This window comes from Macrobrachium nipponense, chromosome 32 (genome assembly GCF_015104395.2).
Source record: "Macrobrachium nipponense isolate FS-2020 chromosome 32, ASM1510439v2, whole genome shotgun sequence".
Taxonomy (NCBI): Eukaryota; Metazoa; Arthropoda; class Malacostraca; order Decapoda; family Palaemonidae; genus Macrobrachium; species Macrobrachium nipponense.
In genome coordinates this window covers 13244534-13272033 of record NC_061094.1, presented here as the reverse complement: position 1 = coordinate 13272033, position 27500 = coordinate 13244534, and the positions used below count along the sequence as shown (strand labels likewise).

At 41.7% G+C, this 27500-nt stretch overlaps 1 protein-coding gene across 1 annotated transcript in view; it reads right to left on the bottom strand.

Annotated features, from left to right (window-relative positions):
• The window catches only part of LOC135207366 (phosphatidylinositide phosphatase SAC2-like), a 163861-nt gene extending 143454 nt beyond the window's left edge, over positions 1-20407 (bottom strand). The window contains exons 1-4 of the mRNA XM_064239095.1: positions 19885-20407; positions 17540-17732; positions 10668-10833; positions 4544-4705 (exon numbers count right to left, since the gene is read on the bottom strand). Of these exons, the coding sequence (XP_064095165.1) occupies positions 4544-4705; positions 10668-10833; positions 17540-17732; positions 19885-20407 (1044 nt within the window). The remainder of the gene's footprint in view (positions 1-4543; positions 4706-10667; positions 10834-17539; positions 17733-19884) is intronic.
• Positions 20408-27500: the final 7093 nt, after the last annotated feature.

Here is a 27500-nt window from a genome sequence, read left to right as displayed (position 1 = left end):
TGGTGTCCCATGGTATTGCGACATCAGTGAGTGATACTTTCTTCTTGACTTTGTCTATTTGCACGTATCACCCTATCCGTTCTGATACCATAGTCCCAGAGGATCTTTGCCTGATCGTTTTCTATCACTCCTTCAGGTTGGTGCTCGTACCACTTATTACTGCAAGGTAGCTGATGTTTCTGGCACAGGCTCCAGTGGAGGGCTTTTGCCACTGAATCATGCCTCTTTTGTACTGTTTCTGTGCAAGTGCGGGGCATTCGCTGCTATGTGGTTTATGGTTTCATTTTTCGTATTGCACTTCCTACATATGGGAGAGATGTTATTTCCGTCTATCGTTCTTTGAACATATCTGGTTCTTAGGGCCTGATCTTGTGCCGCTGTTATCATTCCTTCAGTTTCTTCTTTAGCTCTCCCCTCTGTAGCCATTTTGCCAATTGTCATCGCTGGCTAGTTCTTTAGTCTGTCTCATGTATTGTCCTTGCATTGGTTTGTTGTGCCAGTCCTCTGTTTCTGTCTGTCTTTCTCCTGTCTCTGTATATTTCTGGGTCTTCGTCTACTTTTATTAGTCCGTTCCGTCCCATTGCACTCTTTAGCCACTTCGTCGTTCAAACAGGTTTTTCAGATATTGCCCGCAGTGCTCTTTATTTTTCGATTTTGTAAACTCCAAGTCCTCAACAACAACAACAACAACAACAACAACAACAACAACAACAACAACACAACAACAACAACAACAAACAACAACAAACAACAATAACAATCAATAAACAATATAACAATAACAATACTATAACTAATAATAATTAATAAAATAATAAATAATAAATAATAATAAAATTAAATAATAATAATAGAATAATAATAAAATAATTAAATAAAAATAAATAAATAATATAAAATAATAATAAAAATAAATAAAAATAAATAACTAATAATAATAATATATAATAATAATAATAATAATAATAAATGTAATAATTAATAATTAATAATAATTATTATTATTATTATTATTATTTTTATATTATTATTATCTATTATTATTATTGTTATTATATTATTATATTACAGAGAGAAACAAAGATCCCCTCCATGAAAGCCTACAACACCAAGAAATTAAGGGAGAAAACAAGTGAGGTCAATGAAATAATGGGCCTAATACACACCACCAGTATCACAGAAACAAAAATAACTTGACATATGCAGGAGCAAGATTAGTAGCAGAACTGATGGGGATTCGAACACCAACACCACCGTCACAAACCAACAGAAACCAAAACAGCAAAACCGTCCTTGGAAAGGCGCCTGGAAAAGCAAATCATGGTGATGAGATCTGACTTGAGTAAACTGAAAGAGATGGCAGAAAAAAGGCTAAGAAGCAAGAAAACAACAGGGAGGAAGGCAACTCAACGAGAAATACAAAGTACAAGAGAGGGACTAAACAACACAATAGAAGATGTAAAACAGAGGCTTAAGGCCAAAGCACACAAGATCCAACGGTACATGAACAGGAATAAGGGATACCAACAGAACAAACAATTCGGAACCAACCAGAAAAGGGACTATACAGCCAACTAAGAGGGGAAGACAACCACCCAGAAATTCCTGAAGCCGAACCAAGTAAGAGACTCTGAAAACATATGGAGCAATCCGGTATCACACAACACAAACATGCAACATGGCTCAGGAAGTCTAGGAAGAAGAAACAGGAGATAAAACAAAGATTCACAGACATCACGACAGACACAGTCAGACACCAAACTAAAGAAAATGCCAAACTGGAAAGCCCCAGGTCCCGATGAAGTCCATGGATACTGGCTCAAAAACTTCAAGGCCCTACACCCACGAATAGCAGAACAACTCCAACATTGTATCTCAAATCACCAAGCACCCAAATGGATGACCACAGGAAGAACATCCTTAGTACAAAAAGACAAGAGTAAGGGAAATATAGCCAGTAACTACAGGCCTATCACCTGCCTACCATAATGTGGAAGTTACTAACAGGTATCATCAGTGAAAGGCTATACAACTACCTAGAGGAGACAAACACCATCCCCACCAACAGAAAGGCTGCAGAAGGAAGTGTAGGGGGCACAAAAGACCAGCTCCTGATAGACAAAATGGTAATAATAACAGTAGGAGAAGGAAAACCAACCTAAGCATGGCATGGATAGACTATAAGAAAGCCTTCGACATGATACCACACACATGGCTAATAGAATGCCTGAAAATGTATGGGGCAGAGGAAAATACCATCAGCGTCCTCAAAATACAATGCGCAACTGGAATACAATACTTACAAGCTCTGGAATAAGACTAGCAGAGGTTAATATCAGGGAGGGATCTTCCAGGGTGACTCACTGTCCCCACTACTCTTCGTAGTAGCCATGATTCCCATGAACAAAAGTACTACAGAAGATGGATGCCGGGTACCAAACTCAAGAAAAGAGGCAACAAAATCAACATCTGATGTTCATGGACGACATCAAGCTGTATGGTAAGAGCATCAAGGAAATAGATACCCTAATCCAGACTGTAAGGATTGTATCTGGGGACATCAGGATGGAGTTTGGAATAGAAAAATCCACCTTAGTCAACATACAAAAAGGCAAGTAACGAGAACTGAAGGATAAAGCTACCAGATGGGAGCAACATCAAACACATAGACGAGACAGGATACAAATACCTGGGAATAATGGAAGGAGGAGATATAAAACACCAAGAGATGAAGGACACGATCAGGAAAGAATATATGCAGAGACTCAAGGCGATACTCAAGTCAAAACTCAACGCCGGAAAGTATGATAAAAGCCATAAACACATGGGCAGTGCAGTAATCAGATACAGCGCAGGAATAGTGGAATGGATGAAGGCAGAACTCCGCAGCATAGATCAGAAAAACCAGGAAACATATGACAATACACAAAGCACTACACCCAAGAGCAAATACGGACAGACTATCATAACACGAAAGGAAGGAGGGAGAGGACTAACTAAGTATAGAGGACCTGCGTCAACATCGAAAACAGAGCACTGGGGCAATATCGAAAACCAGTGAAGACGAGTGGCTAAAGAGTGCATGGGAAGAAGGACTAATAAAAGTAGACGAAGACCCAGAAATATACAGAGACAGGAGAAAGACAGAAAGAACAGAGGACTGGCACAACAAACCAATGCAAGGACAATACATGAGACAGACTAAAGAACTAGCCAGCGATGACAATTGGCAATGGCTACAGAGGGGAGAGCTAAAGAAGGAAACTGAAGGAATGATAACAACGGCACAAGATCAGGCCCTAAGAACCAGATATGTTCAAAGTATGATAGACGGAAAATAACATCTCCCATATGTAGGAAGTGCAATACGAAAAATGAAACCATAAACCACATAGCAAGTGAATGCCCGGCACTTGCACAGAACCAGTACAAAAAGATGCATGATCTGTGGCAAAAGCCCTCCACTGGAGCCTGTGCAAGAAAACACCAGCTACCTTGCAATAATAAGTGGTACGGAGCACCAACCTTGAAGGAGTGATAGAAAACGATCAGGCAAAGATCCTCTGGGACTATGGTATCAGAACGGATAGGGTGATACGTGCAAACAGACCAGACGTGACGTTGATTGACAAAGTCAAGAAGAAAAAGTATCACTCATTGATGTCGCAATACCATGGGACACCAGAGTGTTGAAGAGAAAGAGAGGGAAAAAATGGATAAGTATCAAGATACTGAAAATAGAAATAAGAAGGATATGGGATATGCCAGTGGAAATCGTACCCATAATCATAGGAGCACTAGGCACGATCCCAAGATCCCTGAAAAGGAATCTGGAAAAAACTAGAGGCTGAAGTAGCTCCGGGCCTCATGCAGAAGAGTGTGATCCTAGAAACGGCACACATAGTAAGAAAAGTGATGGACTTCCTAAGGAGGCAGGAATGCAACCCCTGGAACCCCACACTATAAATACCACCCAGTCGAATTGGAGGACTGTGATAGAGCAAAAAAAAAAAAAAAAAAAAAAAAAAAAAAAAAAAAAAAAAAAAACAAAAAAAAAAATAAAAAAAAAAAAAAAAATAACTAACAATAATAATAATAATAATAATAAATAAACAACTAACAATAACAATAACAACAATTATTTATTATATTATTATTATTATTATTGTTATTGTTGTTGTTGTTGTTGTTATATAGGCTAAGATTTTATACTACTGTAATCATATAACTAATATCTCTATTACATGAGCAAGTCGGTTGTTCCCTAAATGCTCTTGTTCTGCAGCACTGCCACCCAACACTGATATTTAAATTTTCAAGTGAGGCTCACATATTTTGGTGTTTATTGTTTGTGTTTTACATACTTCCAAAGACAGATTTGCCTCATAAGAATGTGGTTGACATATCTGACCCTTCTTGAACATTAAAATTCTTGCAAATTACAAGAACAGAATAAAAGGAAAATTAAGTCTCTTGTATCCAAGCTCACAATGTTTGGAATACAAAAATTATATTCAAAAAACACAAAGCATTCAGAACCAACCTTCAGAGCAGAGGTCCCTGCATACTGCTTGCTAATCGTGTCACCGTTATTGGCCCACATGATCTGCAGGATTGAGCGACATGCTGGAGGGAGAGGATGTTCCGGAGGTATCATACCAAGCTTCACAAATTGATTTTCAAGGACTGACTTTGCAATGGCTGTCTGAAATGGGAAAAGATACAATGACTTTATTTTTCTATCCTAACCACAAAATATCTTTAAGAAATACAGCTGAATGGCTAGAAAAATGAATAAAACTTTTATGTATAACTGTATACGTACCTAAATGCACTGGTACCTCAACCTAATGTTGAGTTCAGGGGTTTTGCTACTTCTGGAGTGAAGTAACAAAACTTGCTAAGTATAGCATAGAATACATGGCACTCCCGTGTTAGCTTAGTAGTATGTGATCATGTGCAATAATAAAGGTAGGAATATGTGACAAGAGTATTGTGCACACTGCTTTTAGGTATGTATGTGCACTTGTCTGCTGACTCAACTCTAAGTACGTAGGTGTTGTTTTGTACTGTATTTTGCTATATTCTATTACAAATGACATTTTTATGATAAGATTTTATATATATTTACCAAGTAACTAATCACTAAGTTTCTAACTTTCGCAGCAGCTTAAATTTCAAATTCACAGTAACGATTCTTTGTTTTTTTTGGTGTAGGTAACTGGCCCAGCCACCTTTCACGATGAATAAGTACAACACGGCTGAAGAGCTCAATTCATTTGTGCCCTATGTCCATGAGAGGGGAGGAGGGTGGGCTCCGATCATGTAGTTACTTGATAAGTAAATATAAAATTTTATCATAAAAATGTCATTTTTACAGTAACTTACTAAGTGTTGCTCAAAAAGTGAAACTGTTGAAAATAAAAAGGGTCATGGACAATTGATGAGGTTGAAAATTGCTAATTTGGATAAATGGGAAACATTTAGTTGGTGACAGCATTTCTGAGGTCATCACTTGTGAAAAGGAAAAAATTGCAAGTTGATCGCTTGGAGAAAAAATAAAACCTTGAACAACTGCTGATACAAGTACTAGTGCTCTAGTGTTCAAAGCCAGTCATAGGTAGTTTGAGAAATTTAATTGGCAAAGTAGCAAACACAGTGTGGTAAGGCATGGGGAGGCAGCCAGTTCTGACAAAGATGCTGCTAAAAACTATTAGTACTTGTTATGGACTACTATATAGATGCTGAGGGTTCTGTTCTCCAAGTATTCAGTTGTGATGAGAGAGGCCTGTTCTGGAAAAATTTAACCTCTTAATCCTACCAGGACCATAAAGATCCTGAAGATCAAATCTGGAAGGACAAATCTTAAACATTATTTTACCAAAGTAATCATTATCATGGGGAGTGAGATGCCAACATCACCAATGATCATCTCAACACAATCCATGAAAATGAAATACTTCCTTTAATTCACTTTTCTCTCAAGCCCTTTAAGAGCATCCTTGCTCATGTCCTGATATTGTCAGTAAATCCCAGGGCAGTTCAAGTCCTACAATTTTGTTACAGACTGCCCTTTGTGAAAAGCCACAACCATTTCATCTCTACCAATAGTTTTAACAAGCATCCTACAAAATTAGCATGTTTCCTCTTAAAGACCATCAGAACCATGCTACAGTAACTTCCCCATGAAGAGTCACTAACCTGAGTTCTTGCATTTAATTAATCTTGCACAACTAAGAATAGGAGTACTCTTCCCCATCCTTCAGTCAATCAGAAAGATAATCTTCCTAACTTTAGTCAAAATTCAGTATAACTGTTGCTAATTATTTTCTTTTCTGTCTTCTCATAATTTCCTTAATTTTGTTCTGAAAGAGTCTACTCCAGTTCTGGTTAGTATGTTTCAGCCTTTCTATAGAACCCCCAGCATTAATTAGGGTTATGCTTCTCATTGCAGTAAGAGCACACATACACAAGAAATTGTACCCAAAGATACCTGTATGAATGAATCAAGACCAGTTTTCTACATCCTCAGTAGACTATTTCCATGGGTGAAACCTTAGGAATTCTCATTAAATGACAGAAATCCAGCCACACTCCTCTTCTACAGATACTCTTCTGTAGAAGAGTATCTTTAAAAAAAGAAACATCAATCTGTCACAAATAATAAATATTATGTTCAACCTTCTGTCTTTAACCAAGAAATTATTTCCAAATAGGTGATGACACATGTAGTCATTCCAGGCCCATTTTAACAAATACAGTAGTACCTCGAGATACGAAATTAATCCGTTCCGAGGCGCCTTTCGTATCATGAGGTTTTCGTATCTTGGACCACATTTTAAATGTAAAATGGCTAATCCGTTCCAAGCCCTCCAAAAACACCCCAGTAAATTTCATAATACTAAAGTTAAATTGACCTATAAACAATGAAATACTACAACAATTTGGACCATTCAATACCTAAATTAATAACAAAATGCAAAATAACCTGCAAATAAAGTTTACATGGTAACAAGAAATATACTGTACGTAAAATGTGGAAGCTTACCTTTCGAGTGAGGCTATCTCCGAAAGTAGCGGCAGAGGAGGAGGAGGACAAACGGCAGATAACGTACATATGTACATACACTTAACTTTACAAAAACACACACAAAATTTAAGGAAAACTATAAAACTAAAATTTACTAAACACATTAACAAAACTGTAACACTTAACTTTACAAAAAACTAAAAATTAAATTTTTTTTTTCTTTTTTTAATTTTTAACTTTTTTTTTTTTTTTTTTTTTACTTTTACGTAGGCTTTTTTTTTTTTTTTTTTTTTTTTTTTTTTTTTTTACAGAATTTCAACTTCATCACCACTTTCAACGTTCTGTTTATCACTTGGTTCTTCCTTTTTGCTTTCAACTTTCTTTTTTTCATCACTTGGTTCTTTCTTTTTGCTTTCAACTTTCTGTTTTTTATCACTTGGTTCTTCCTTTTTGCTTACTCCTGCTAATGCTGGAGGCCTCTTTAAAAAATAATGATCCAAGGAAGATTGCTTCTGCCTACTTTTCACAATGTTCCTGAAATGACTCAGGCAAACTTCATCGAACTGCACAAGCATACGACCTGTGTGAGCCTTTTCGGGGTGTCTTTTTTCGATAAACGATTGTACTTTATGAAAAGCGGCTAGAACATCCTTAATTTCTGCCGTTGTCATAGGGTCCTCCTCCTCTTCCTCGCCGCTGCTAGAGAACTCCTCTTGAACGATGTTATGTTGCATGGCCTCCAACTCCTTCACGTCATCCGTCGTAAGCTCCTCTTAGTGCTCCTCGAGAAGGTCGTTGATGTCGTCCTCGTCGACGACCAGCCCCATGGACTTGCCGAGTTCAACGATCTCGTCAAGATCTGGTTGGGAAACAGTTTCGGGATCGCCAACTGTTTCGGACTCTGCAGCACCAGCTTCGCACTCGTCGAATCCCTCGAAGTCTCGGGCGGATATGGCATCTGGCCAGAGTTTCCTCCACGAGGAATTCAAGGTTCGCCTCGAAACCTAATGCCAAGCTTGGTCGATGAGTCTGATACAAATGACGATGTCGAAATGCTCCTTCCAAAATTGACGCAAGGTGAGGTTTGTGGTATCGGTGATGTCGAAACATCTCTTGAAAAGATGTTTCGTGTACAGCTTCTTAAAGTTCGCTATCACTTGCTGGTCCGTGGGCTGGAGGAGAGGGGTGGTGTTGGGCGGAAGAAAAAGAATCTTAACGAAGGAATACTCCGCTAGGATATCTTCCTCAAGGTCAGGAGGGTGGGGAGGGGCATTGTCCAACACCAGCAGACATTTCAGGGGGAGGCGCATCTCTTCCAAAAATTTCTTCACTGTCGGGCCGAAACACAGATTTACCCACTCCGTGAACAAAAGCCTCGTTACCCAGGCTTTTGCATTAGCCCTCCACATCACTGGAAGCTTCTCCTTCAACACTTTGTGGGCCTTGAAGGCTCGAGGAGTCTCAGAATGATACACCAGTAGGGGCTTCACCTTGCAATCCCCACTGGCGTTCGAACAAAGTGCGAGCGTAAGCCTGTCTTTCATAGGCTTATGCCTGGGTAGCTTCTTCTCTTTCTCCGTGATGTACGTCTGACGAGGCATTTTTTTCCAAAAAAGGCCAGTCTCATCACAGTTGAAAACCTGCTGAGAACTGTAGCCTTCCTTGGTCATCATCTTGTCGAAAGTTTTCTTAAATGCTTCGGCCGCTTTCGTATCCGAGCTGGCAGCCTCCCCATGACGCACCACCGAATGGATGCTAGTCCATTTACGGAATTTCTCGAACCAGCCATGCGAAGCCTTGAACTCTGGGGTTGGCGTTGAAGTCCCTTCCCCTCCGTCGTCTTCCACTTGCGCAATCAAATCGCCGAAAATAGCGCTGGTCTTGTGGGTGATTGCTGTCTCCGTTACTATATCGCCAGCGATTTCTGTCTTTTATCCAGACGAGGAGCAGCCGTTCCATCTCGTCGTGCACGTGGGTCCTCTTGCTGGACAAAATAGTGATGCCCTTCGACGGTGTAGCTGCTTTGATGGCATCCTTCTGTTTATGGATGGTGCCTATCGTCGACGGATTATGGCCGTATTCCTTTGTGATCACACTCAATCGCATACCAGCTTCGTACTTCAACTTACGAAAAACTCGAGATACGAAAGCCAATGCAAAAAATTTAACGGCTCTACATACGAAAAGTTTTCAAGATACAAAAGGTTTCTGAAAGTCCGAGATTCGCCCGGATAACAATTTTGCGCCGCACGCCGCCATCTTAGTACTAATAGACTCGCCACCATCCTCCTGCTCTCCCATTGGTTCCTGATGCTAGTCACCGCCATGAGATCCTTCTCTCCTATTGGACAGCATCCCTCCATCATGCATCTTATACGTACGAGGTGGCGTGCCTATCTCAGCCTCTTCGTACCAACATCTTTATCGTACGCACGCGGCATTCATTCGGTCCAACAATTTCGTTTAGTAACGTAAATTTGTTAGTGATTTCGTTGCAGTACTATTATCGTGTTGTGCGAAAACTTTATTGTGTAACTTATACGTAAATTACGTACAAGATAACGTAGTCATGGGTCCCAAGAAAGTTGAAATGACGTTTGCCTGAGTCGTTTCAGGAACATTGTGAAAAGTAGGCAGAAGCAATCTTCCTTGGATAGTTATCTTTTAAAGAGGCCTTCAGCATTAGCAGGAGTAAGCAAAAAGGAAGAACCAAGTGATAAAAAACAAAGTTGAAAGCAAAAAGGAAGAACCAAGTGATGAAAAAAAGAAAGTTGAAAGCAAAAAGGAAGGACCAAGTGATAAACAGAATGTTGAAAGTGGTGATGAAGCTGAAATTCTGTATAAAAAAAAAAAGAGAGAAAAAAAAACCTACGTTAAAGTAAAAAAAAAAAAAAAAAAAAAAAAAAAAAAAAAAAAAAAAAAAAAATAAAAAAAAAAAAAAAAAAAAAAAAAGAAGTTAAAAATTAAAAAAAGAGAAAAAAATTTAATTTTTAGTTATTTGTAGTTAAGTTAAGTGTTACAGTTTTGTTTGTGTTTCGTAAATTTTAGTTTTATAGTTTTCCTTAAATTTTTTATGTTTTCGTAAAGTTAACTGTACGTACGTACGTACGTTATCTGCCGTTTGTCCTCCTCCTCCTCTGCCGCCACTTTCGGAGATAGCCTCACTCGAAAAGTAAGCTTCCACATTTTACGTACAGTATATTTCTTTTTACCATGTACACTAATATACACTTTATTTACAGGTTATTTTGCATTAATTTAGGTATAGAATGGTCCAAATTGTTAAAGTATTTCATTATTTATAGGTCAATTTAGCTTTATTATGAAATTTACTGGGGCGTTTTTGGAGGGCTTGGAACGGATTAGCCATTTTCCATGTAAAATGTGGTCCAAGATACGAAAACCTCATGATACGAAAGGCGCCTCGGAACGGATTAATTTCATATCTCGAGGTACTACTGTATTTGATATTATCAAAGGCCCTTTGTTGCTACAGAATAGGTTGATACTGGTAATATGCTAGTAAGTACAACAAAGAAATAAACAGCTTACAAAGATGACTACATAATTCTAGCCTCCAGCTTCACACCAATTAACATAAATGCTTATTTACAGAAATGATCTAAATATATCTCACCTGTACAACATTAGTACGATCAAGGCAGTCAATGCAATTGACACGAAAAATACCATTCTGACGACATATCGTCCCTTCTTTGTCAACCCAGCAGTACAGCATCTTGGATATAATATCTTCTAAACCTTCAATTAGGAAAGACACATGTTCATAACGCATTCCTCGGCTGAAAATAAAACAAAAGTGGTGGTACTAGTACATAAAAATAAAATATTTTTATAATAAAATGAGATTTTATACATACTTACCCAGAACTAATCACATAGCTAAAGTTTCACTCATTCGGCAGTCAAAATTCTGAAATTCGTGGGTCGTGCTAATTGTTTTGGGTAGGTGACAAGGGTCCCGCCCACTTTCAGGGTAGAGAGAGGAACAACACAGCAAAGAGCTCAATTTATTTATGCTTTTCCGTCCATGTGAGGGGAGAAGGGTGGGCTCCAATCATGTAATCATTGGGTAAGTAGTATATATAAAACCTCATTTTATTGTAAAAAGATCATATTTATATGTATAACCTGCCCAGTAATTACATAGCTGATTCCCATATTGATAGGAGGCGAGATGTATGGAGATATCTACCCTAAAACATTAAGCATGGTAATGAACTTAAAAGTAGAAAAGATTGCTAACATTGATGCAATGTTTGTTGTTTCCTTACCTGATAAGAAAGCTCTGCAGGTAAATACTGGCTCTGGTTCAGCGCTCAAAAAAGAGGCGTGGCAGTATAGCCGTGGAGCGCCTACTACTTTAGCGGGGAATTTGCAGCAAAGGATGATTCTGATGGCCAGCAAAGAACACAAATTTGCTTCTGTCCATGATGCCGTACCACAACCAACCAAATTAAAAACTCTATCTCCTTTACCCAATAAACGAATAAAATCACCATTACCAGCCATTAAAAGCAAACAAGACTGGATGGTACTCCAAGTAATCAATACTTCCAGGCTCCCCTACGACTCAACATCCTACTGTCAAGGTGAAGAGAAGATATGCAGACAGAATTGCTCCCTACTCTTCCTCCCCCAACACCACACTAACTGCTGTAAACAGTCTCTATATCGTGTAGATAATTTAAAAGGAAAACTGATTCACACTTCCAGAAAGTCACTTGTAAAATAGACAAGAGGGATAAATTACGTTTGAATGCCAAAGTAGTTGCGATTGCCCTTATTTCAGGGCTTTCACTTTACAAATAGGAAAAACTCATCTCCTACTTAGGAATGAGCTTCCGAGATGAGATCTCTAAGGAAGAACGCCAGGTATTCTTCGAGAGAGGAGATGAAGGGTTCTTAGCCGAACACCACAGACTGTTCAAGGGTAGACGAATTCCCACTGTTCTGTGAGGGTAATACGTAAGTGCTCTCACAGGGCATAGAGTAAGTTCTTTCTTCTTCTGGGCCCAAAATAGTAGACAGATTCTTGATGATAAAAGAATGAGGCCATGGTTGAAAGGGAGTTTCATTCTTTGCTAAGAATTCCAATGAAAATGAACATCCTGCAATTCCCTGGGAAAAACCAACTTTCCTGTTTAAAGCATGTATTTTGTTAACTCATTTTGCTGTCACCAAGGCAACTAGAAAAGTGTCTTTCTGGTTAAATCTCTTAAGGTGATAGAATGCCTGTATTCCAACTGTGAACTTGATAGCCATTTAAGAACTATGTCTAAATTCCAAGATACGAAAGAAGTTTGTTTCTGCTTGGTGGTACCAAAGGATTTAATGAGATCTGATAAATCTTGGTCAGAAGACAAATCCTTACCCCTGTTTGAATATCGAGCTTAACATGGCTCTGTATCCCTTAATAGTTGAAATCGTTAACCTTCTGGACTTTGTAAGATATAACAGAAAACCTCCTATCTCCGCTATAGAGGTATTAGTAGAGGAGATATCTTTTACATCACGATCGGAAGAAGGCCCACTTAGCCTAATAAACTTTGTCTACAGATTGTCTTTGGCACTTGGCAATAGCTTCTGAAGCTGATTTTGAAAAGCCATTCTTTCTGAGAGTTTGTAGCCTGTCAGGGCCAGAGTACACAATCCCTGATGGAACCGCTTGAGAAGCTGTGGTTTTTGAAGTAGTAATTCTGTGAAAGCAAAACTTATTTATTACTTGTCTCACTATATTTCGGGGATGAAAATCATAAAGTTCTTTGTCTGACCTATCTTGCAACAATGCATCCGTTATCCATGTTTGAGGGTCTGGGAATGCGAGCAGAACAACAGGAGTCGATGGTTTTTGCATGTTGTGAAAAGGTCTAATACTGATTTCTTCCAAGTTTCCAAAGGTCTAAGCAGAAAAGGGGATCTAACGTCAACTCTGTAGGTAGGCCTTGTATCTGGCAGCTCAATTTGTCTGATAGAAAAGTTAGCTTCCTTTGTATAAACCTTATTGCTAATTTTGTTTGGTTCTTGGCTGCCCAGAGAAGATTTTTTGCTACTTCGCATAGGGAGAAAGAGTGGGTTCCCCCTTGCTCTCTTATGTAAGACAGGACAGTCATGCTGTCTGAGTGGACTGCCACTGTCTTGTCGAAAACTTCTTTGGCGAAGAATTGGAGATCTAGATGAATTGCCATCAAATCTTTTACATTTATGAGCCACACTTTTTGCTCCTAAGACCAAGTCCAAAATACTTCTTTGCCCCCAAGGAGAGCCTCCAACCTAAATGTAATGCATCTGAGAAGTCTAGGTTTGGGGCTCATTGAGTGGAGTGACTTTCCCTCCATCAGTATTCCTTCTTAATTCCATCATAATACTAAGTACTTTATTTCAGGGATGATCAGAAAGATGAGCAAATCCGATGAGATTTTTTTTCTGTACCCACTGGCCTTTAGAAAATACTGCAGAGGTCTCATGTGTAACCTGCCTAGGGTTACAAATTACTCTACTATAGATAAAAGTCCCTATGAGGCTCATCCATCTATTTGCTAAGCAGGATTCGAGAGCTAAAAATTCTCTCTCTGTCTTCAGACACGACTATTCATTTCACGGACGGAGAAACCAGAAAACTGGGAATCTATCCGAATTCCCAAATAAAGAATCCTCTGAGCAGGAACCAGTTGGGATTTCTTTAGGTTGATGAGAAGACCCAGCTCTTGAGCAAGGAGAAGGGTTCTCTGAATGTCTTCCATACATTTCTGTTCCAACTGGACTCAAAGAAGCCAATCATCTATCTAGGTAGGAGGATATTCTGAGTCCCATGAGATGTAGCCACTTTGAGAGGGGAGCCAGAATTCTGGTGAAAACCTGTGGACCTGTCGTGAGGTCGAAACATAAGGCTCCAAACTGGGAAACCCTGCCTTCAATCTCCCTGGCAAATGGATGGAAGGACAGTTTGATTTGTTTCCATCTTGAATTTTGTCTTCTGAACGAAGACATTCAGAGCACTAACATCTAGCAAGGGTATCCAGGCTCCTGAGGCCTTTGAAACTACAAACAGTCGATTATAGAATCCTAGAGAATACATATCCTCTACTGCCTCTATTGCCCCCTTCCTGATAAGGGCCAAAACTACTTCTGAGAGAGCAGCAAACCTCTCTGAGGCCATCGAATAAGCTGTAATGCAACAGGCATGCTAGTTAAAGGAAGCTTCTTAGTGAAGGGGGGAACATAACCTTCCTTATAGAACATTTATTAACCAAGGCTCTGCTCTCTTCTCTTCCCAATACTCCTAGAAAAGAAGGAGATTGGCTCCAACTTAAATACGGAGGACAGTCTGTCCATTTTTGGGTGGACAACCTAGAAGCTGACTTCTTAGTGGAGTGCGAAGGGAATTGGGTACTAGATTGTGATCTAGAAAGGGCATTTGCCTACCGCCTCAATAGGGCTGTACTTGAAGAGGTGTTGTCCTAATTGAAGGAACCGTCTCCCTAGGGCACCTAGAGGACTGCAGTAAAAAATCTTGTGTGCTCTTCTTAGTAAGGGAACTTCAGCATCAGAACTGGCTGATCTGGGAAAACATTTGTAATCAAATAAGTCCTTCACCACTGTGTTCTGATATTTCCCTAGTATTACCAAAAAAAAAAAAAAAAAAAAAAAAAATCTTAAAGTCTGGGACCCCTAGCAAAAGTTTTAGGGGGGCATACTATACTAACAAAGCAAAGTATACATCCTTATATATCATTAGCAAGGTAATTTCATCTACTTTAATTTGATAAAATGCATAGTTTAGGAATATGTACCATGTGAAAGTGTAAAAAATTGTGATGGGGGGTTTGTGCCCCATAAAAATTTGGTAGAGGCCCTGGACATTACAATTTCAGGGTTTTTTTTTTTTGCCTCCTACAAATTTTGCTAGGGGCCCCAGACATTAGGGGTTGTTTTTTGGTAATACTAAGGACCTATCAGAACACATTTGTGAAGGACTTAGCATTTGGTTACAAATTTTTTCCGAGTTCGAACCTTAAGAGTCCCTTCCTATCCTTAGGTTGGAGGCTACACCAAGAAATGAAGCCTGGGGAACAAATGGTGGCAATCAAGGGGTGAAGAGTTAAGAGCTGATCGCTGAGATGTGACCACTTTTGAAGTAAATGAGTACCAAAGCTCTCTTTTCTTAACAAAACCCATGGTATAAAGTGAAGCTAACTCGAGGGAGCCATCCCTGATTCCCTGGTCAATACAAGAGAGTACTGAGCCAATCTGAGGCATAATCCTTGGGTAAAACTGAAGAATCCAAGGCACCAATCTCCCAATCTAGAAAGCTCATAACCTGAAACACCTTGAAGAGGTTTTTCAAATTTACAAGTTCAGAGAAGCCCCTTGCACGGAGGCAGAAACACCCAGAAAGGGAGCCTCACCTGTAGCATGCAATAGGTATCTCCTCCTAGATAATCTAGAAGAAAGAAAACTGAAAGCTGCTCTGCCTTGTTCCCTTTTTTCTGCTAGGCAGCCTTCCATTTCATGAAAGGCCTTCTTTGCTGAAGAAGACAAAACCATCTCGGGTAACCTTGTGGAGCCTAAGGTATGAGGATCCATCAAAATAGTAGAAGCTGGAAAAGCGGTAACCAGAGAAAGCTATCTTGGGAAAAGTCAATAGCAGGAACTTCAACAAAGAATCATATGCATAGGTGGGAGCTCCTTGATTGACTACCTCTTCATCCTCTGAAGAAACTGGTGATGACGACACAGGTGATGAAACTTGGGGGGGCCAAGGGAGCTTTCTTGAGTAAGATCAGGATACAGTCCAGCTTATTCTGGATAGGGTCTATGCATGTGACAGTCGTTGAGAGCGTCTGAAGTTGAACAGCAGGAGTCCTGGAAGAAATAAAAAATAGTTGAATCGGACTATCATTGATAAAATGTGGGGCGCAGAAGGGTGTTTGGGTGCTAGAGAATGTTCACTTATGGCACTCTGCTGCTGCCGGGCACTCGGGCGCCAAAAAGAGCCGAGGAGTTGCTGGGGCTCGGGAGTTACTAAGCACTCTACTTTTAAAGGAGCTTCTGACAGCTGGGAGCAGGGTGCCTTCGCAGGAGCTGGCCACGCACAAGAAAAAGAGCTAAGGATGATCTGACGAAAAATGATCTGGACTATCCCAGTGACTGCAAGAAGGGAGGGGCTCTCTGGGCTTCTTGCAAGGTACTGAGGGGGTGTGTGTATCTACCTCTGCATACCTCTTGAGCAGGTGCGACTTGTCTGGAACTTGACCCCTCTGAATTCAACAACAAAGCGTGAATATCCACTAAGAGACTTTTTTTTCTAATGGCTCTTGGTTGCAGCCTGGGATTCACCAACAGGGTGAACTGATAGGATGGCTGCCCGTGGGCAGATCCCTCTGACCTCCCTTAGGCTTCCAGTTTAGGGGAGTATGCCAGTGACCTTTGCCAAGAAGCATTGGGGAGGGGGACAAACAGCTGCCACCTCCACTAATACCTGATCTACCATTTCACTAGCACTATGTATAAGCTTTCAGGCACTCAGAAGCACTCATTTTGTCCATTACGACTTTAACAAATTTCCATTCGAAGTTGGCAATGGGGTTACGACAGGGAGTGTGAACAAGGCAAATGAGAAGGTGGGACAGTTAAGCGACTGTGAACATAAGATTCCTGGCTAGCTATAGACTTACTAGTCTCTGACCTAGCAGTCACTTTCCTAACTTTGTCTCTAGCCAATTTGTTTAAATGAGATTGTAAAGTAATCCATTTCTAATCTGTCCAGTCAACACCTTCATTACACCTGAGATCAACAGAACATACCTGTCCCCTAGAACCTGTACAAGTTGAATGAGAATTGTAAGATTCTTTCAGATGTCTTGTATTGCAGCCTTTGCTGTAACATCTAAATCAATGAAAAGTAGTTTGACATAATGAAATGTAAAAAAATTAGTCAAAATTGTGAAAAAACATCATAATTCAATCTAAATGTGTATAAAGACACCTAACACTATAAATTTGCCAAAAAGGCTAACAATACTAAAATACTTCGCCAAGTCGATGAGAAACAACCAGCAAAGTATAAATTTCAGAATTTTAAGCTTCTGCCAACAACGGATGTACAGTCGTCAGCCAACAGAAACAAATTGCACTCTTTGCTGTGTTGTTCTTCTCTGTACCCCGAAAGTGGGAGGGGCTCTTGTCACCCACCCAAAACAATTAGAGCAACCCACAAATTTCAAAATATTAACAGCCAAACATGTGAAACTTTAGCTATGTAATTACTACTAGGAAAGTTACTTACATAAAACTAAAGTGTAGTTATGTTTCAATATGCATAACAAAGCAATTAAGAGCAAAGACAACAGTTCAACATACTTGAAGGATCCTAACTGTTGAAACTGGTACATACACGCTTTAAAAAAGTCGCAGTATATCAACCCAATCCCTGTTGCATTGTCATAACCTAAAACTTCTTTAATTTTCATATCAAAGACACTTTACCAGTATTCATGGAAATCAAAAGTTACAAAAGTAAGGTTTTCAGAATCAAAGGTTAAGATATTGTTGAGGTAGGCATCGGCAATAACTTTCTCCTTCCCAGACTGTTCCACAAGGCTTATGCAGTACACATGGTTATGAAATGATATTTCTTCCTCAAAATGTTTGCCAAAAGCAAAGGCAGTCTCAGTTGCATCTGCAAAAAAGAAATTCAAGTCAATACTTGGCACTAAAGATGAAATTAAACTAGTAAATATCTTTCTAATAAAATCTACTGTTTAAATTCTTACCTATCAATTATACTAGCTATAAACTTTCACTTGAACAGTTTTTTTTTTTCCACATGAGTTGGCAAGTTAGGTAGGCGATTCTCCATAATATGACAAATTTTTATAAGACAATTTGTACATTTCATAGCTACAAACCTGAAGTCTTAACAATAGGATAATTTCTAGTGCCTAGCTGGATCCGGTTAAAACGCAGATGAAAGCAAGGAATCTTTTTTGTTAGATCTGGCAACGCGTCGGATATCGGGTGAAGAGTGGTCAAAGACCATGCACCTACGCCACCACGTCAGTCTTTCCCAACTCAGGATGTCTTAACAAACAGAAGGGCAGCTAAAGGTGGGCAGTATAATGTTAAGACCTCAGGTTTGTAGCTATGAAAAATACAAATTGTCTTAGAAAATTTGTCATTTGTTCATACGCAAACAAACCTTCGGTCTTAACAATAGGACAGACTCATACTTGGAGGGAGGTACTAGACATCCTAAACCAGGTGGGGGTCTACCTACTAGTTCAGCTCCAGAAGAAATAACTTCTGGAGAGGGGCTGAAGCCCGTTGAGAAGCTAGATAAACTGATATTTAACCACTCAGACACTGAGTGATGTACAATGATATATATGATATATGGAGAATCATTGTATAGGGAACCAAAGAGAAACTTTGACTGTCCAATAGCAAACCAATACACCAAGGTTTTGTTATCACTCCCAACTCCTCCTTTGCCAAGGAAGTGAGCATATGCTACCAAATAGAGGGTTTTTATATTTGTATATTAAGTGACCCCCCACACTATCAGTATCATGACTACCTTACTCACCTGTATCAGACCAGTCCAGCAAATGACATGTCTATTCCTTAATCTGCCCGAAGGAAGAAGGAAAGGTACAAGAGAAAGAAGGAGACCAGCCAACTCACTCATTTTCTCATCCACACAATCACCTTAGGTAAGATACAAAAGTGCCCTGTTAAGGGCAACTATGAGCTACACAATCTGTTGGGCAGCCATCACAGGACCCAGGGAAAAATGTCTGTAGATCTGTGGGCAACATCCTTAAGATAAAAAGAGGTGAACGTGGACTGGCGTAACCAAGTACCAGCGCTCAGCACTCTATGTACAGCCAAGTTCTTTTTGAAAGCCACAGAGAGATCAATACCCCTAATGTCATGCGCTCTAGCCTGCACAGACGTGGTGACGGAATCATCAAGAGCCAAGTATGCCTGTCTGATGGCTTCCCGTATCCAAAAAGAGGTAGTATTCTTAGACACCTCTTTCTTAGTACATCCTATGCTAACAAAAAGTCTGCGGCACCCTGGTCTAAGGTGCCGTGTCCTTTTAGATAGCAACGCAGGGCCCGGACAGGGCACAATAAAAGCAATTGAGCATCACAACCCACAGTCATTCAGTGTTGGAATGGAAAAAGAATTGAACCTGTCATCGTGCACAGAGGAATATTGGGTCTTGGCCACGAATTCTGGGACAAATTTGAAGGACACCGACCCCCAACCCCTGGTGTGCTTCACATCATAACTCAGACCGTGGAGCTCACCTACCCTCTTCGAAGATGCCAAGGCCAGAAGGAAAAACTGTCTTGAGCATCAAGATCTTGTCAGATGAGTGACAAAGGCTCATATGGACCCCTTAGTGAAGCTCTTGAGAAACCAGGGGAAACATACCACGTCGGAGGCTTGAGCGATCTAGGAGAACTTGATTGCTCAAACCCCTTAACTAGCTAGGAAAGTTCCCAGGACAAGATGTCGATACCTCTATAGCGTAACAATAAACTCAGGGCTGCCCTGTGGCCTCTAATGGAAGAAACAGACAAACGTTTCTCGTCTCTGAGGAAGGTTAAAAAGTCTGCTATTCGCTGAATAGAGGTTGCGAGTGGAGAAAAGCCCCATTTATGAGACCAATCACAGTAGATCGCACATTGGCCTTGGTAAACCACAGAGGTCAACTTCCTGAGACTGCTGGACATATGCCCTGCTGTTCTCTGAGAAAAGCCTCTCACTCGGAGGAGATACTTGATAGTCTCCAACCATGAAGAGACAGGGATTCTACTGACTGGTGGAACCTTTCTTCTGCATGTGACTGACACCAGGAGAGGCCGCCAAGGGGGAATTTCCCTCGGAATCTCCGACAACAATGACAGTAGATCTGGAAACCATTCCACCTGAGGCCACGGAGGGGCTACCAAAGTCATCCTGAGACCCTGTGAATTCACCAGCCTGTTCAGAACTTGACGGATCAAACAAAAAGGAGGGAAGGTATACACCTCCAGGTTGTCCCAGGGATGTTGGAATGCGTCCTCCACTAACGCTAAAGGATCTGGAACCACTGAACAGAATATCTCCAGTTTCTTGTTCAACCAGGTAGCAAAAAGGTCCAGCATGGATCTCCCCCAAACCTGGAAAAGTTTGTCTGCTACCACTTGATGAAGGGACCACTCTGTGCCTAGGATCTGATCCCGATGACCGAGTTTGTCTACAACCACATTCCATTTGTCTGCGATATACCTGGCTGAGAGCTCTACCAAAGTGCCGACTGCCCACTGGTGAACCTTGACGATCAAGGCGTGAAGTTGACATGAAACCAGGCCTCCCCGTTTGTTCACATAGGCTACCACCATGGTGTTGTCCAACATGAGAACGACAGAATGACCCTCTACCTTCTCCTGAAACTCCTTCAGACCCAGGAAGGGTGCCTTCAACTCCAAGACATTGATATGTTGCTGTTTGTCCTCCAAACTCAAACGCCTGAGGCAATGAGGTCACCTAAATGAGCCCCCCCAACCTGCGAGGAAGGCGTCAGAAAACAGAAGGAAGTCCGGTGGGAGAGAATGCAGAGGGACACCTTTCAAAAGATTTCGGTCGTTCAACCACCAACGAAGGTCTTCTCTCACTTCCAGTGACAGAGGAAACCTTTTAATAGGAGTGAGTCCCTGTCGGAGACCAGAATTCCCCCCAGTTTCCATTGTACAGACCGAAAATGAAAATGCCCATGAGGGAGCAGCTCCTCCAGGGAAGACAAAACTCCCAGAAGAACCTGCCATTGATGAGCTGACTGATGTGGTTCCAACAGGAGGTCGCGCGCCACCACTTGCAACTTCTCCAATCTCTGGTCTGACGGAAAACTCTTGTAACTGTCATATTGATGACTATGCCCAGGCAGAGAATCCTTTGATTGGGTACGAGGTTTGACTTTTCCTGGTTGACTACGATGCCCAGCTCCAGACAGAACCAAAATAGACGATACCTACAGCAGCTTTTTCCTGGAAACTGCCAAGACCAACCAATCGTCAAGGTACCTCAGCAAACGGATCCCCTGAGCATGGGCCCAACTTGATACAAGAGAGAAGACCTTTGTGAACACTCGAGGGGCTATTGTCAGCCCAAAGCACAGGACTTTGAACTCGAAGACCTTGTCCCCGAGAGAGAAGCAAAGGAACTTCCTGGATGTCATATGAATAGTGATCTGGAAGTATGTGTCCCTTAAGTCTATCGACAGCATGAAATCGCCTTCCCTCACAGCTGCCAACACTGTACGTGGGGTCTCCATCTTGAACAGTGTCTTCTTGATGAAGTAATTCAAGGTGGATATGTCGATCACAGGTCTCCAACCTCCTGATGCCTTGGGCTACCAAGATGATGTGACTGTAAAACCCCGGAGACGGACGCACTACTTCCTCTATCGTATCCTTGTCCAGCATCTTCTGCATTTCCTCCCGAAGAGCAAGAACTTCAGAGAATCTGGAGGGATGTGTTCTTGAGCTGCGGCTTGTCCAATGGCAGTAGGTACCCCACCCGAAAGACATCTACCACCCACTTCTCCACTCCATAACTCTGCCACTTGGCCCAGTGGCCCGCCAGGCACCCCCCAACCCATGGCACAGGAGAGGGAGAGGTGCCTAACCTACCGATGGCCCCCTTTACCTCTGCCCCTTGGACCCCTTCTTGGCTTAAAGGAACAAGAGCAAAAAGGACATTGGTCCTCTGACCTAGGCTGTCAGCCCGGCGCCGATCTATCACATCTTCCAGATCAGTCCGAGGAAACAAAAATTGAGACTCCAACAGATCCCCATTTCTCAATGGCAGCAAGGACTCAGGGGCAACTGATCTCTCCATCCTAGATAAAGCCGCATCTTTTCTAATCAGAAGGTTAGCCCATAAATTAACACTGAGGTGAGCCATATACAAAACGCCTTGCCTCCAGACTGCAACAAACTGGCAAGCGAGGATGCACTCACCAACCCTTCTGGGGAACCGGTCATAAGCTATCTTGGCAATGACCATAGACCAGAAGTCCAGCCAAGAAAACCATCTGCAACATGGAGGCTACTGTAGATTCCAACGCTGAGGCATCCTGTGCAGACAGGGCTAAACCACCGACCTCACTGCTCCAAAAGTCAACCCCAGCTTCAGACGAATGACGTCCGGGTTGAGATGACGCGACATCAAAAAAAGCATAGTTTGTAGCATAGTACTTCCTATGTCTCGTGAGAGGCAGGGGTAGTAGCTTGGCAGAGCCCCTAGAGTGAAGCGAACCGTCCCGATCTGAAACAGAGGCATTAACCCTATGCAAGACCGACTGGACGTCCCCCGACAAGGGAAGCTAAAAAGATGATTTGGATCCGCGTAGCTCCCAGCAGGCTTCCAAGCGGGAAGGAGTGTAGACTACCAAGCCCGATTCCTACTTTCCAAATTGTTGAACCCATAATGAGATCGACAACTTCTGAAAAGAAGACAAAAACTCTTGCGTGTCTCTCTCCTCCTGCTCCAGCAACAGAGACCGACAACGAGAAGGGTGTGTAAGCTCCTCTAAGGCACCTTCCTCATTTAAATAAACGGAAGGATCAGCAGCCAAACAGCCCGAAACACCAACTAATCAGTCTGGGCTGGGTCCACGCGCCGACTCCCACGACGAACCAACTACAACACTAGGAATATCACTACACACTCTTCCAAAAGATGACTCTTCAACATGGACACGAACAGGCACGGGCGGGTGGCAGACGTACGAACGTGAGTTGGAGAGGAATCCCAAACACTCAAGATCGAAAGAGAATCCCTCCGAGTCAAACTCCTGGAAGCACCAGGGAGAGGGGCAGACAAACATTCTTACTGCACCAACTCAGTGCTCACAACCTTCGACCTCTTGACAGCACCTTGAGATCCTTACGGCGATGAATAGGCCTGGAGAAGAAGAAGTGGGAGCGCCTGCATCATGTGCACAGACGGGGGAGGTTGCAACACGCTCGCGATGTGCACGGACGGGGGAGGTTGCAACATGCTCACAATTTGATGCAGAGGACGAAGCAGCCACTGCAGATTGCACAAGGGAAGATACACTAACACTCTCTGAATTACCAACACTCGAGAACACGGCCGCATTGTTCCTCCCTCGAGTTGAAGAAAGAGCAAAGTCCTTAGCCTTCCAATGCTTGATACACTGACGCAGCGGAGAGGGGAAGGAGAGGAAGACAAGCACTGGTTCCTTACACGATCTCTTCGCAAGAGGCAGGGACGACGCAACACGTTTCCTTCCAGTCCTCCCAGCCGACATCGCAGCCAACTCATCATCCAAACAGAGTCCCACCTCTTAAGAACTGACTGGTATAGAGCCTCAGACAGATCAGCAAGAGAAGGCTCTGATGACATGAAAGGGAGATGCAGCGAATTGGGCGGCAGAGATGACGTCACGGCTGAGAGAGGCAGCGCAGAGGGGACGACTGGGAGTGACATCAATGATGGAAGTGACGTCTTAAGTGGTGATGATGTCACGGCTTCCCCTCGATCCGAACGGGAACCAGACGCCACTGGCGGAGGAATACAAAATGACTGACCCCCTGACATCATTAGAGGGGCTGACACCACACGACTTCGCTCTGACTCGAAGAAGCAGCAACAGTCACAGGTAGAGCAATACAAAATGGCTGACCTCGGCTACACACGAAGACGAGGCCAGGGGGAGGGGGGAGGGCCCTGGCCAGCATGAGGAGGGAGGGGGGAGGGCCTGGCCAGCATGAGGAGGGGGTAGCGAGCATCCATGAAGTGCGCCAGAAACCCCTCCAAGGACGGAGAACCCCCAAGCCCAAGTGTCTCCCAAATCGCCGTCATCTGGAATAAAGGAGAATGATGAAAAAGCCTCCTCCTTCCTGGGAATCAAATTAACTCCTGAAGAAGAAGTGTAACATTACAAAAAATTAGCCTGAGGCCTCCCCGATACTTCCAACGACGAATCCGATGGAAGAAAGGGAATGGACAAAGGCACAACACTACTATGGTGTGTGAACTCGCAGGAGACGAAGCATCGGGAAGAGGTGAAGAAAAACCTTCCCATGAAGAAGAGTAGAAACCCTCCGAGGCTCTCTCTTGCTATAAAACAACTGCTACTGCTCTTTAGGCCACGCACAGCATTCCGTGCAAGGATTCGTTAGTGTACAAACACTAGAGCAACACCTACTACACGTGATGTGGGGGTCGGTCGCAGCTGAAGCCAAAAAACGAGAACACTGGAAAACCTGGAGTTCTGGGGCCGGGGATGCACGTTGATGAGGCCGAGAAGGACAGAAGCAATAATAAAACAGCCCACACACACACACACACACACACTACACACACACACACACACACACAACACTAAAACACAATTGAAAACGGGCAATGAACCGGGTAAAGGCCGAGAGAGGTCAACCACAACTCTCGAACCAGGCGGTTAAGAAAAGACTGACGCGGTGGCGTAGGTGCATGGTTTTTTACCACTCTTCACCCGATATACGCACGTGTTGCCAGATCTCACAAGATTCCTTGCTTTCATCTGCGTTTTAACCGGATCCAGCGAGGCGCTAGAAATGATTCTATTGTTAAGACCAAAGGTTTGTTCGCATATGAACAAACCAAATTTTGCTATTACGTAGTTACCAATCACCTCAAGGAAAACAATCTAATCTCTCTGGCAAAGAAGATGAAAGCTGGCTTATAGAAGGGGACTGAAAATTCCTCAGAAAGGACTGAGGAGGTCCTGGGTCCTCATAAGGAGAGAGATGCAAAACCTGTAGAAATCCAGAGAACTTGATGGTAAACAAAATCACCCAAACACCTAACAGAAGGACTCAGAATAACTGAAATGCAAAGCAAACAGGATTTACAAAGTGTGATTTGTGCTGGTGGACTGCCATAGGTAACCGCACTGTAGAGTGAGAAACCTGACCCTTTTTTCCCTCGCAGAATAAGCCAACTTGGCACAGCAATAAATCATGCCTCAGCACTTATGAGGAGGAGGAGGAAGAGGAGAACACCTGTGGTCATAACTAAAATTCTTACTGCCACAAGAAACCTCCCAATGTTAGACAACTGGTTAAGACATGAAACATCATATCCATCTTTGTCTGAGAGACCGAGATGAAAACAAAATGGCCATCGGTGCCAAAAGAGAAAATCTGCAGTGCCACCGATGGGCTTTTAACTAAAGAGAGAGGATCTAAATAGATTGCTAGGAGTTCATGACCTCCCAGAAGGCCTAAGAAAAAGACTCAAACCTAAAGCAAGTGCACAGCTCAAAGTCTAAAACACCTGCACCTTGCCTACTCACGCTGCACTTAATTTTACAAAGGGTATTTCAGCAACTTAACACCTACTTATAAGTGCCTAGAAGAAAGGCTGGACTCAAGATGGAGACAACAAGCACAAAAGATTTTCTCTCCCTGATCTACCTGCTTTGCTTCTGTACCTCAAAGAGAGGGAGAGTTGTAGGGCAATGGCTTTACCTCTGCGAAAGGGGCAAAACCTCAAACACCATTAAATTGGAGGGCAAAGAACTACAGTAGTTGCATATTCTATTGATTTTTCTACTGTAGCCCCTAAACTAACAACGTCTGATTCTTACCTTTCCTTCCCTAATATCCTCAATGACATGGGGAGATTTAACCTGAGAAGAACTTCTTGAAGAAGAAACATTGCTATGCACAAGAGAAGACGAGAGACCAACTATCCAACAGGTTTATGAGTATACTAGAAAGGCTCTTTACCCCAACTGCTTACTATTTTAGTTTAAGAAGAGTCCCTTGGCAGACATTTCCTATCCCTCTCAGCTTCTTCCCTCTTCTTATGTTTTGATAACTATTCATGCAGTTAGCTGGTCAATTAACACACTCATGACATTGTTCATCAAATGAACAATCCTTGCTCCTGCACCTAATGCAAAGTTGGGGACTCATAAGACAAGTAAAGTAGAGTGCTACATCCGCTTTCTCAAAAGACCTAGTTCAGCAATAAAGCCAATTAAACAACACTCTGTCCACTGGTCCTCTAACAGTAACATCAAAAACAAAACTGAAGGCAACAAGTGTAAGAACCAAGGGTCACCCTGAAAGGAAGGGGGTCAACAGATTGTGTAATTAGATTACTAATATAAAATTTTGTTGTACTCTGTTATCCTCCCACTGGCATTGAACTTCATAGCAATTGAAATCGAGATGTAAGACTCATTTCAAAAATAAAATTCTAAATTAACTTGGAACAGACAATATTTTTGGGGAAAAATGAAAAATCTAAGCAATAGTCATCCACTTCCTAAGCCAAAATAGATTACCACAACTGGTCTTTATAACCTATTTAAGGCCATATGTAATAACAATTCTCTCCTTTCATTTATACTGAAACATAATACTTCTGAACAATTTACATAAATGTACTGTATATTTCCCCAATTTCAATCACAGTTAAGAAAAAGATTATTTTATATTCAATTAAAGGCTTTTATAAAAAAAAAAAAAACAAAAAAGATAAGAGTAAAATACCGTGGTTCTTAAATACCATGTGCACCCTTCTTCTAATTACCATTTGTTTCTTGTTGCACCTCTCATAATTATATGTTCTCTACCACATATTTATTTATAAAAATACTGGAACAAGTTATGTACATTAGCCCCCCTTCCAGGACTGGATACGTGTAAAGACTTTCCAAGGCCCAAATTCTTTCATCAAGTTGAAGTTTCTTTATCGGTAAGTTGCTGTTAAACATGATGACTTCAGTGAGTACATGTGAGGATTTTATCCCAAAATCTTGAAAAGCTATACATGCACCGGCATCAGAAATGGCATTTTACATACGACATAGTTCAGCCTGTAAAGCCACTGTCAAAACAAGGCTTACAATTAAGAACATGGCATAGAAAAGAGTCAGGCACCACTGGTGCAATCTCTATCTCAATCTACCTCCTTTTTGATGTCGTCATCACTAAAACTCAATTAATTTCAATGTCAGATGATACAGCACTTGCATAACATTATATTTGTTAGTTGCATGTTCATACCACCAGTAATTATGGATGAAGTATAAAAAATTACATACAAAAAGGGAAAAAACTAAATGAATGTTATATGAATGACATTTAAGAACTGATTTCAACTAAAATACTGGAGTTCCACTCTCAAAAGCACTATGGTGCACTGGGTTCCCCTTGCTGAAAATCACTCTCTGTAAGTATATTCCTGCTTTCAACTAACTCCAAGGGATATAAAAGCAATTGAACCTGTTAAAAGGCAGAGAGTGGGCAACTGCGACTCTCACCTAGCGGTTAAGAAAAACACTGAACGCGTGGCTGTGAATAGTCCCCTTGACCCAGTTTTCACCCGATATACACACGCATTGCCAAATCTCACAGATTCCTTGCTTTCCATC